The sequence below is a fragment of the Pipistrellus hanaki genome, assembly GCF_964339955.1.
Source record: "Pipistrellus hanaki genome assembly, chromosome: 5".
NCBI lineage: Eukaryota > Metazoa > Chordata > Mammalia > Chiroptera > Vespertilionidae > Pipistrellus > Pipistrellus hanaki.
The window spans coordinates 34497330-34509451 of NC_140507.1; the positions used below are offsets into that span (position 1 = coordinate 34497330).

Here is a 12122-nt window from a genome sequence, read left to right on the forward strand (position 1 = left end):
TCTAAAACAGTGGTCACCAACCTTTCGGACCTCACAGATCACCAGTGGTCTGTGGGCCTCCGATTGGCAACCACTGCTCTAAAACAACTAGTGTTTGCTGCTGTTAGGATTAAGAAGGCTAATAAGTATATACTATCTAACACTTTGGGTGCTAGTCGGTCAGTTGGTGTCAAGAGTTTTTGTGCCAAGCCTTTAGCTGTGTACATTAAACAACTACTGTGTAGATTAAAAAGTTCATTAGATCTTTCAGGTTCTGGAAAATTTATTTACTCTGATCACACTTCTGAGAATTGACAGGTATATGTGTGCTTGTAAAATAAACCAGATGATATTATAAGAGGAGGCTATCTATATAGTGTCCTGAATTTTTACATGCTCAGCAGAATATCCCTTCACAAGTATTAAAGTAATTTGTGAACACTAAGTGATGGTTAGAACCATGACTAATATCTATTTCATGAAGCCAAGGAGAGAAAAGGGGGCCTGGAAAGTTGGGTATATTTCACAGAGTCTTAATGTCCTCATACTGTTAGAAATTAAGATAAGAATATATTGTGCTCGCTTCAGCAGCACATATACTAAAACTGAGATACAGAGAAGATTAGCATGGCCTCCACACAAAGATGACACAGAAATTCGTGAAGCATTCCATAAAAAGTGTAATATTTGTTATACCCAGAGTGTTTTGGTGTCTCTGGATGACATCATTAAATCTAGGAGACTGCTTGGTTATAATCCAGGTAACATGTCATGTATAGAAGAATCTTGATTAATTAAGGACCTACTGATAACCAGAGGTTAAAATTTCAGGTGTCCTAGGACAGGTCTGACCCACTTATTTTTATTTTTCTCATTTTTTCATATTTATCTTCTTTATGTAGCCTTTTATTCTCTCTCTTATGCAGCTGAGCAAATGTTTGGCTTTCATAAGTGGGGAAGTAAATATATCGTTATTTAAGGTATAGAGGGATAAGTTGGAAGGGTCTGGTTATTTCCTGATTTGGTAATATGATGTTAAATTAGTAATGTAATGTTGTAGTCCAACTTATGGTCCACTCTTGTGCTTACAAAGGCAGGGAGAATGGAGAAAGGTTTATTAGATAAACCTTTCCTCTAATGATAGATCCTAGTGGTAATGTAGTGTTGAGGAATCTCCATTAATTAAGCTGTGGGTGAGCTGTAAGTGTTAATCACCTAACTGGTGCCATAAAAGGGCCTTGAAGAAGTGCAATAAGACTTTGAAAAACTGATTTGTGAAGTGTTCATTGAACATCGCCCTGTTTCCTTCTCCCATTTCTTTGATAAGTAATAACTTTTTTCTCCTTTAAATTTAAGGTTCCTCAGAAAATTTTGAGTAAATGGGAAGCCAGTGTTGGTCTTGCTGAACAGTATGATGTTCCCAAAGGGTCAAAGAACCGGAAATGTGTTAGCAGTTCAATCAAATTGGACAGTGAAGAGGATATGCCATTTGAGGACTGTACAAATGATCCTGAATCAGAACATGACCTGTTGCTTAATGGCTGCTTGAAATCTCTGGCTTTTGACTCTGAACATTCTGCAGATGAGAAGGAAAAGCCTTGTGCTAAGTCTCGAGCCAGAAAGAGCACTGATAATCCAAAAAGGATTTGTGTGAAAAAGGGCCACATGCAGTTTGAAGCAAATAAGGAAGAACGGAGGGGAAAGATTCCAGAGAACCTTGGCATAAACTTTATTTCTGGGGATGTATGTGATAAGCAGGCCTCTAATGAACTTTCCAGGATAGCAAACAGCCTCACAGGGGGCAGCAGTGCCCCAGGAAGTTTTCTGTTTTCTTCTTGTGCAAAAAACCCTGCAAAGAAAGAATTTGAGACTTCAAATTGTGACTCTTTACTGGGCTTGTCTGAGGGTGCCTTGATTTCTAAACGTTCTGGGGAGAAGAAGAAACTTCAACAAGGTCTGGTGTGTAGTTCAAAAGTACAGCTCTGCTATATTAAAGCAGGTGATGAAGAAAAACGAAGTGATTCCATTAGTATTTGTAGTACTTCTGATGATGGAAGCAGTGATCTAGATCCCATAGATCACAGTTCAGATTCTGATAACAGTGTCCTTGAAATTACAGATGCTTTTGATAGAACAGAGAACATGTCCTTGCCGAAAAATGAAAAGGTAAAGTATTCCAGGTATCCTGCCACAAACACTAAGATAAAAGCAAAGCAGAAGTCCGTCATTACTAACTCACTCACAGACCACTTAACAGATTGTACTAAGACAGCAGAGTCTGGAACTGAGACATCTCAGGCTAATCTCTCTGATTTTAAAGTGTCCACTCTTGTCCGCAAACCCCAAATGGATTTTAGAAATGATGGTTTCTCTACAAAATTCAATACCCCATCAAGCATTTGCAGTGAGAACTCACTAATAAAGGGTGGGTCTACAAATCAAGCTCTGTTACACTCGAAAAGCAAACAGCCCAAGATCCGAAGTATAAAGTGCAAACATAAAGAAAATCCAGCTGTAGAACCTCCAGTTACAAATGAAGACTGCAGTTTGAAATGCTGTTCTTCTGATACCAAAGGCTCTCCTTTGGCCAGCATTTCCAAAAGTGGGAAAGGGGATGGGCTAAAACTACTGAGCAACATGCATGAGAAAACCAGAGATTCGAATGATATAGAAACAGCAGTGGTGAAACACGTTCTGTCTGAGTTGAAAGAACTCTCTTATAGATCCTTAAGTGAAGATGTCAGTGAATCTGGAACATCAAAGCCACCAAAACCATTACTTTTTTCTTCTGCCTCTAGTCAGAATCATATACCTATTGAACCAGACTATAAATTCAGTACATTGCTAATGATGTTGAAAGATATGCATGATAGTAAGACCAAGGAGCAACGGTTAATGACTGCTCAAAATGTGGTCTCCTATCGGAGCCCGGGTCTTGGAGACTGTTCTACCAGTAGTCCTCTAGGGACTTCTAAGGTTTTAGTTTCAGGAGCCTCCAATCATAATTCAGAGAAAAATGGGGATGGCACTCAGGATCCAGTCTATCCTAGCCCCAGTGGGGGTGACTCTGCACTGTCTGGGGAGTTGTCTGCCTCCCTGCCTGGCTTAGTGTCTGACAGAAAAGACCTCCCTGCTTCTGGCAAGAGTCGTTCAAACTGTGTTACTAGGCGCAACTGTGGGCGATCAAAGCCATCATCCAAATTGCAGGATGGTTTTTCAGGTCAGATGGGAAAGAACACAGCGAACCATAAAGCCTTAAAGACAGAGCGCAAGAGAAAATTGAACCGGATTCCAGCTGTGATTCCAGAGTCTGCACTGCCTGGAGACAGACAGAATGCAGCCTCCGAGAAGGGCTCCTTGAGAGGTGGAGAAGACCCTGCTAAAGAAGAACCCCTTCAATTAATGGGCCACTTAACAAGTGAAGACAGTGCCCATTTTTCCGATACTCATTTTGACAACAAAGTCAACCAGTCTGAGCCTGATAAAATTGAAAAAGGCCCCATCTTTGAAAACAGAAAAGGTCCAGAGCTGGACTCTGAAATGAACAGTGACAATGATGAACCCAATGGTGTTAATCAAGTAGTACCTAAAAAGCGGTGGCAGCGTTTAAACCAAAGGCGCACTAAACCTCGTAAGCGCACTAACAGATTTAGGGAGAAAGAAAACTCTGAGGGTTCCTTTGGGGTCTCGCTTTCTGCTGACCCGGTAAAGAACGGGGGTGAGTTCCCAGAGCAGAGACCTCCTCCTTCAACGGACATATTGGAGGATGTGCTGACAGATCCAAACCACACTGGCCACTTTGATTCAGTTGAGCCACTGCTGAATGCTTGTGATAAATCCAGTGCCAACACTGAGGAGATGGAAAAGGAACCAACAATTCCCACTTTGACCCCCCAGCCTGAGCTTCCTGAACCAGGTAAGAATTTCTGACTTCATGGAAAGTGATTAAAGGAAGTGATGACATAATCCTCTTTGAAGTTGTTAATGGAAGGGCTAAGTGTAAATTGGGAGGGAAGAATTGATTATCACTTGAAGAAAGGGCTGTTGCAGAAGAGTCTGAGTTCTGAGGACCAGTCTTTCATATACTTTTAACAAGTTATGCTCTATGTTTTTCCTCTTGTTTTTGGTAAGTTTCGAACATTTTGTTGTGTTTCCTACTTTTAAATCTGTGAACTTTTTCTGTATTCAATCTGATATTGTATGTAGTTGAGAAGCTTTGAGCCCAGTTAAGTTCAATTGTTATTTTACAAAAATTAAATAGATTTTATTGAACGTTAAGCTTCCTTTGACCACAACTTAAGGTAGGTTCATCTGTTACCCTGTTTCCCCGAAAATAAAACAGTGTCTTGTATTAATTTTTTCTCCCAAAGTTGCGCTAGGTCTTATTTTCAGGAGATGTCTTATCTTTCCATGCGCTAGGACTTATTTTCAGAGGATGTCTTATTTTCGGGGAAACACGTATTGAACAATAACTTTCCATTTCCTCCTTTGACCAACCCTAGCAACCACCATTCTGTTTTTGTTTCTATACATTTGATTGCTATAGATACCTCATGTATTTTGTTGTTGTTAATCCTCACCCAAGGATATTTTTCCATTGGCATTTATTTATTTGTTGTTTATTTATTTATATCCATTGTTTTTTAGAGTGAAAGGGAGGTGGAGAGACAGAGAGAAACATCGATGTGAGAGACATATTGATTAGTTGCCTCCCCGAATGCGCCCCAACCAGGGCCAGGGATCAAGCTGCAACTTGCATGTGCCCTTGACCAGAATTGAACCTGAGACCCTTCAGTCCACAGGCTGACACTCAAACCCCTGAGCCAAACCAGCTAGGGCTACCTTATGTAAATGGAGTTGTAGTATTTGTCTTTTTGTGATTGGGTTATTTCATTTAGTGTAGTGTCCTCAAGGTTCATTCACATAATAGGATTCCCCCTCCCCCCCCCCCTTTTTTAAAGCAGAGTTTACAGTTGTGAGTATGCAAAACACTTTATTTTTTTATTATTAATCTCTTATTTTGTGTATGAACCAAATCTACTTTTTTGGTGCGTTTTTGTTGTTGTTAATCCTAACCTGAGGATATTTTTTCCATTGAATTTTGAGAGAGAGAGAGACTCTCGAGAGACATCGATATAAGAGACACATTGATTGACTCTCACAAGCGCTCGACCAGGGCAGCAATGGAACCTGCAACCCAGGCATGTGCCCTTGACTGGAAATCGAACTCAAGACCCTTTGGTGGGCCAGTTGACCCTCTAACCATTGAACAACACTGGCCAGAGTGTGTTTTTAATTCTTTTAGATATATACCCCGAAGTGGTATTGTTGAATCATATGAAAATTCTCTTTATAAGTTGTTTTCAGGAATCTTCATACTTTTATTCCAGTGGCTTCAACAGTGCTATAGGGTTCCAATCTCTCCACATCCTTGACAATTGTTATTTTAATTTTTTTATTTTCATAACAGGTGTGAGGTGATAATGCATTTTTGTTTTGATTTACAGTTCCTGATAATTAGTAATGTTGAGCATTTTCCATAATGCTTTTGGGCCATTTGTATATCTTCTTTGAAGAAACATCTATTCACCCATCCAGGGTCGTTCAGTGGTTGAGCATTGACCTGTGAGTCATGAGATCACAGCTTGATTCCCAGTCAGGGCATATGCCCAGGTTGCGAACTCCATCCCAGGTGGGCATGCAGGAGGCAGCCTACTGATGTTTCTCATCATTGATATTTCTATCCCTCTCGCCTCCCTTCCTCTCTGAAATAAAAAACATACTAAAAATAAATATAAAAATGGGCAAAGAATTTAAGTAGATGTTTCTTTTCTTTTTCCCCATATATATATATATATATATATATATATATTTTTTTTTTTTTTTTTTAATATATTTTATTGATTTTTTACAGAGAGGAAGAGAGAGGGACAGAGTTAGAAACATCGATGAGAGAGAATCATCGATCAGCTGCCTCTTACACACCCCCTACTGGGGATGTGCCCGCAACCAAGGTACATGCCCTTGACCAGAATCGAACCTGGGATCTTTCAGTCCGCAGGCCTACGCTCTATCCACTGAGCCAAACCGGTTTGGGCTCAAATATATTTTTATACATCAACTAGAGGCCTGATGCAAAAAAATTCATGCAATAGTAGACCTTCCTTCCCCTTGCTGCCAGCTCTGGCTTCCCTCCAGGGCCTGGCCTTCCCTCCAGCTGATGGTCTAATGGTCTAATTAGCATATTACCTTACGCTTTTAGATGATGAGAGAGAAATATCACTTGGCTGCTTCTTGCATGCCCCTTACTGGGGATCAGTAATTTGGTTATACATGTAAGGGTTTACTTCTGGATTCTATTTTATTCCATTGTTTCCTGAGTCTGATCTTGATGATAAGCTCATATTGCTTTGATTATTGTACCAGGTGTACCAGTTAATAATGCGGATTAAAAGAAAACAATTTCAAGAGAAACATCAAAATGCTTTATTTATTTATTTATTTATTTATAAAAAATATATTTTATTGATTTTTTTTTTACAGAGAGGAAGAGAGAGGGATAGAGAGTTAGAAATTGATGAGAGAGAATCATCGATCAGCTGCCTCTTGCACACCCCACATTGGGGATGTGCCCGCAACCAAGGTATATGCCCTTGACCGGAATCGAACCTGGGACCTTTCAGTCTGCAGGCTGACGCTCTATCCACTGAGCCAAACCGGTTTCGGCAAAAGTGCTTTATTTAAAGTAATGTCCATTGCTAGCTACACATTTCCCCCATCTTTCAGGTAATTTGTGGATACCGTCCTAACAGGACTTTTTATTTTGAGGCAAACCATTCAGAGACGCAATTTTTCACTTCTTCGTACTTTAAAAAAAAATAAAAAATATTTTGATTTCAGAGAGGAAGGAAGAGGGAAAGAGATAGAGACATCAATGATGAGAGAGAATCATTGATTGGCTGCCTCCTGCACGCCCCCCACTGGGGATCGAGACTGCAACCCAGGTAAGTGCCCTTGACTGGAATCGAACCTGGCACCCTTCAGCCCACAGGCTGACACTCTATCCACTGAGCCAAACTGGTTAGGGCTCCATTTTTATTTTTCATTGTCAAAGTTACTTTGGGATCTTTTGAGATTTTGTGTTAATTTTAGATTGGATTTTTTTTTCTATTTCTATAAAAAAATGCCATTGGGAGCCCTAGCCCGGGCTCTTCTACAAAATACCACGTGTGGAAACAGTGCTATTGAAACTTTGTGACCCATGCGCAGAAGTCTGTTTTTGACCTGAGCAAGTCTATTTTGAAGAAGTGGCGTTAGAACACTCAAGGGGCCAAAGAGCCGCATGTGGCTCTTGAGCTGCGCGGTTTCTGATCACTGAGCTAAAGGGTTGTCAGTTTTTTCTTTAAATATATTTTATTGATTTTTTTACAGAGAGGAAGGGAGAGGGATAGCGAGTGAGAAACATCGATCAGCTGCCTCCTCCACACTCCCTACTGGGTAGGTGCCAGCAATCAAGGTACACGCCCTTGACTGGAATGGAACCAGGGACTCTTGAGTATGCAGGCTGATGCTCTATCCACTGAGCTGAACTGGTTAGGGCAGTTCTTTCTTGAGAAAAAGATGCCTTAGTTTTGTTGATACTTTTTAATTCTCTATTTTGTTTATTTTTACTCTAATATTTATTTACTTCCTTTTGCTAACACTGAGTTTAGTTTGTTCTTTTTCTCATTCTTAGGGGTATATAGTTAGGTTGTTGATTTATTATAGTACCTTTCTTTTTTCTTAATGTAGGCACTTTCTGCTTAGTACTTTTCTGCATCTGATAAGTATTGGCATATTGTGTTTTTATTTTCATTTGTTTCAAGATATATATATTTTTTAAATATATTTTATTGATTTTTTACAGAGAGGAGGAGAGAGGGATAGAGAGCTAGAAATGTCGATGAGAAACATCGACCAGCTGCCTCTTGCACACCCCCCACCGGGGATGTGTCTGCAACCAAGGTACATGCCCTTGACTGGAATCGAACCCGGGACCCTTCAGTCTGCAGACCAACGCTCTACCACTGAGCCAAACCGGTTTCGGCTGTCTCAAGATATTTTAATAATTTTAATGGAATCTCATCTTAGACCCATTGGTTTGTTTAAGAGTGCATTATTTTCCACATGCTTGATTTTTCCAATTTTCCAACTGCCATTGGTTTCTAGTTTCATTCCAGTGTGATTAGAAATGATGCTTGGTATAATTTCAATCTTCTGAAATTGTTTTGTAGTCTATTACATGATCTCTCTTGGACAATGTTTTATGTGTACTTATAAATATTTCTCTCTTTTCTACGTCCAACGCGGCTAGAGAGTGAGTGATCCAGTTCCTGAGTAGGGGCGGCTGGGGATTGAAAAATGAAAGACAGACAGAGATAGAAGGAAAAAGCTGGGGCTGAGTAGGACGGCTGTCCTCTAATGGCGAGACTGATCCAGAACCTATACAGACTCTGATTATAACAAGATTAACATGTATACAAATATTCTTGTTTTGGCAACACTTACTGCACTTCCCACAGCCCATTAGCTACTTAGGAAGGAATTAGGGAGGGCTTACCAATGCTAGGAGAGCTCTACCCTCCAGGCTGGGACTTGTTTGTGGCCCTGCCACAGGTCAGCCTGAGGCTTGACCCTAGAGCTACTCCCTAAGTGTACTTAAGAATGTGTGTTCTATATGTCTATTAAGTTCAGGTGGTCTCTAATGATGCTCAAGTTCTCTGTTTTCATATTAATCTTCTGTTTGATAATTCTATTAATTATTGAAAGCCCAGTAGTAGACTATGCTGTAGTAGACTATGCTATTGTTTTCCTATCTAGTTCTCCTATCAGTTCTTCAGTTCTATGAGTGTTTGCTTCATATATTTTGGTGCTCTGATGTTATGTGCATATATATTTATAATTATTTTCTAACATATATTTAAAACTTTATTTTCCTAGTAAATTAACCTTTTTATCATTACATAATGATCCTATTTATATCAAGTTAAAGTTTTGAGTCAGGTCTATTTTACCTAGGTCAGGCCACCTCTGTTCTCATTTGTGTATATATTTTTTTAGCCTTTTAATTTGTGTGTTGGAGATTCTACCCCCGGTGGTCAGTGTATGTAATAGCTACTGGTTGACTGACGGACTGCCTCCCTGATGGTCAGTGCATGTCATGGCAAGTGGTTGAGTGTCCTTACCATATCATTAGCATATTATGCTTTGATTGGTTGAACAGACTACTGTAAATTTAGCATATTAGGCCTTTATTATATAGGATAGATAGATTATATTCCCCAAACTGTACTTTACATCTGGTGATTGTTTTGTAACTGCCAATTTATATTTCATCCCTTCTCCTTTTTCACCTAGTTCCCCCACATTTCTTCTATCACTGTTTTTCTAAGTATCTATGAGTCAGGATATCCCACCAGAGTGGTACTTTGTTGCAATTGATGAACCTACCCTGACACATAATTACCCAATGTCAACAGTTTACCTAAGGGTCCATTCTTAGTGTCAGACATTCAGATGAATGTATAGTGACACATACCCACCACTGTGGTATTATACAGAGTATTTTCACTCCCCTGAAAAATTCTCTGTGCTCTGCTTATTTAACAACCCCCTTCCTCTACTCTTCGGCAACCACATTTTATAGTCTCCATTGTTTTGCCTTTTTCAGAATTTCCTATAGTTGGAAACATAGTATTTAGCTTTTTTAGTTTGGCTTTTTTTCTACTTGGTAAAATGCATTTAAAAATTTCTTCCGTGTCTTTTTGTGGCTCAAAAGTTCATTTCATTTTAGTGCTGAATAATATTCCATTTTCTGGATATACTACATTTTATAAATCCATTCACTTGCAACTTGGTTGTTGCCAAGTTTTCACAATTATGAATAAAGCTGCTGTAAAAACAATTTAAGTTGCAACTCTTTTTAAATTATCTTTAAACTAGAGGCCTAGTGTACGACATTCATGCACTGGTGTGTGTGTGAGTGAGTGAGTGTGTGTGTGTGTGTGTGTGTGTGTGTGGTGGGGGGGGGGAGCTTTGCCCTCTCACAGAGCTCCTCAGAGGATGTCTGCCTGCCTGCCAGCTGAGGCCTGGTCCTTAGCACTGCTGTGGAGGCAGGAGAGATATCCTCTTCCCCTCACCAGCTCTGAGCTCAGCTTCTGGCTGAACAGCGCTTGCCCTGTGGGAGCGCACTGACCACCAGGGGGCAGCTCCTGCATTGAACGTCTGCCCCCTGGTGGTCGGTCAGTGCGCATCATAGTGACAGGTCATTCTGCAGTTCAATTGATTTGCATATTAGCCATTTATTATATATTATTTTATCGCATTGAGATTTTATGGCTTGTTTCCATATGTACTGTCTAAGGAGTAAGAGCCTATGCCAGCTTGCCTATGATTTTTTCTTTTTGGTCTGAACTTTTGTGATCCCTTTATTGAAAGATCATTGGCATTACCACATTCAACTGAGACAGGAACAGCTTCCTCTGAGATCATCATATCATGAAATCCCTCTTGCCTCTTGAGTAGACTATATCCTGCATTCTGTAAGCTTTATCTTCTGCTCCCAAAGAGCTTACAGTATAACTGGAGCATGTTAAGTGTGTTAGTTTTATAGGGAAATTATAATAGTTACTTGTTTTATCATTAACTCAAAGAAAAGTGGTGTGATACTTTGATATTCTGATCACAAACATGACAAGAGATTTTTAAAGCAAGTACCCATCTATATTTTCAGATTTTGACATTCATGGCATACATTTTTTTTATGTCATTGAGGTAATGGTATATATATATTTAATTATTCTGTGAGTCTCTTTAGAAATATTTCTGTTTTATAATGTGAAATTCACTGCAACCATGATAATGTATATATAGAATACTTTTAAAATTCATGTGATAGTACTGATTAGTAAATATTCTATCTGAATATCCATCCAATATGTTGCATAATCCAGAGAGATGTTATTTTAAATAATTCATGAGAAATTTTATGATTTTTATCTGACTTAGAATCTATATTTGAATGTTAATTGCATCTGTCATTATATGATACTAATTTCAACTTTATTTTATTTTATTTTATTTTATTTTATATATTTTATTGATTTTGTACAGAGAGGAAGGGAGAGAGAGAGTTAGAAACATCGATGAGAGAGAGTCATCGATCAGCTGCCTCTTGCACACCCCCTACTGGGGATATGCCCGCAACCAAGGTACATGCCCTTGACCGGAATCGAACCCGGGACCTTTCAGTCCCCAAGCCGACGCTCAGTCCATTGAGCCAAACCGGTTTCGGCGAACTTTAATCTCTTAGAGCTTAAGCCAGAGTGATTTTGAGAGTTTCGAATCTTTGTATCTTTGAGAGTACAGAGATGGCTACATGAAAGCAATGAGTTTTCCTTTAACTTTTTAGTTAATACTGAATTTGTTTCTCCTCTTTTAGTTGTGCGGTCAGAGAAGAAAAGACTTAGGAAGCCAAGCAAGTGGCTTCTGGAATACACAGAAGAATATGATCAGATATTTGCTCCTAAGAAAAAACAAAAGAAGGTACAGGAACAGGTACACAAGGTATGTTCCAACATTTCTATAGTCTTTTAGTAGTCCTTTTAAGATGCTGCAGTTTTGCCTTCTTATATCATGTTTTGTCCTTGTGGGATAATATTTTCTTTAACTAGGATCTTACTTTTGTTTTTGCTAATCTTCACCTGAAGATATTTTTCCATTGCTTTTTAGAGAGAGTGGAGGGAAGGGGGGGGGAGAGAGAGAGAAAGAGAGAAACATTGATGTGAGAGGTACACATAGATTGGTTGCCTCCCACACATTCCCAACCAGGCCCTGGGATCCATCTTGCAATCAAGGTAAGTGCTCTTGACTGGAATCGAATCCACGACCATTCAGTACAAGGGCCAATGCTCTATTTACTGTTAGGGCAGTGGTTGGTAAACTCATTAGTCAAAAGAGCCAAATATCACCTGTACAACAATTGAAATTTCTTTTGAGAGCCAAATTTTAAGTTTTTTACCTCTAGTTTCTGGTACAATACTTAGTGTATTGTGGTTAGAAAGAAATATATAAATTAGTTTTTGTGTAGTGTATGCACATGTGTA

At 39.3% G+C, this 12122-nt stretch overlaps 1 protein-coding gene across 10 annotated transcripts in view; it reads left to right on the forward strand.

Moving 5' to 3' along the window:
- NSD1 (nuclear receptor binding SET domain protein 1) overlaps window positions 1–12122 on the forward strand; it is a 116304-nt gene that overhangs the window by 37835 nt on the left and 66347 nt on the right. For all 10 annotated transcript variants that reach the window (XM_084886544.1, XM_084886540.1, XM_084886539.1 and 7 more), the window contains 2 exons: window positions 1336–3895; window positions 11459–11583. In XM_084886544.1, the coding sequence (XP_084742670.1) occupies window positions 1336–3895; window positions 11459–11583 (2685 nt within the window). The remainder of the gene's footprint in view (window positions 1–1335; window positions 3896–11458; window positions 11584–12122) is intronic.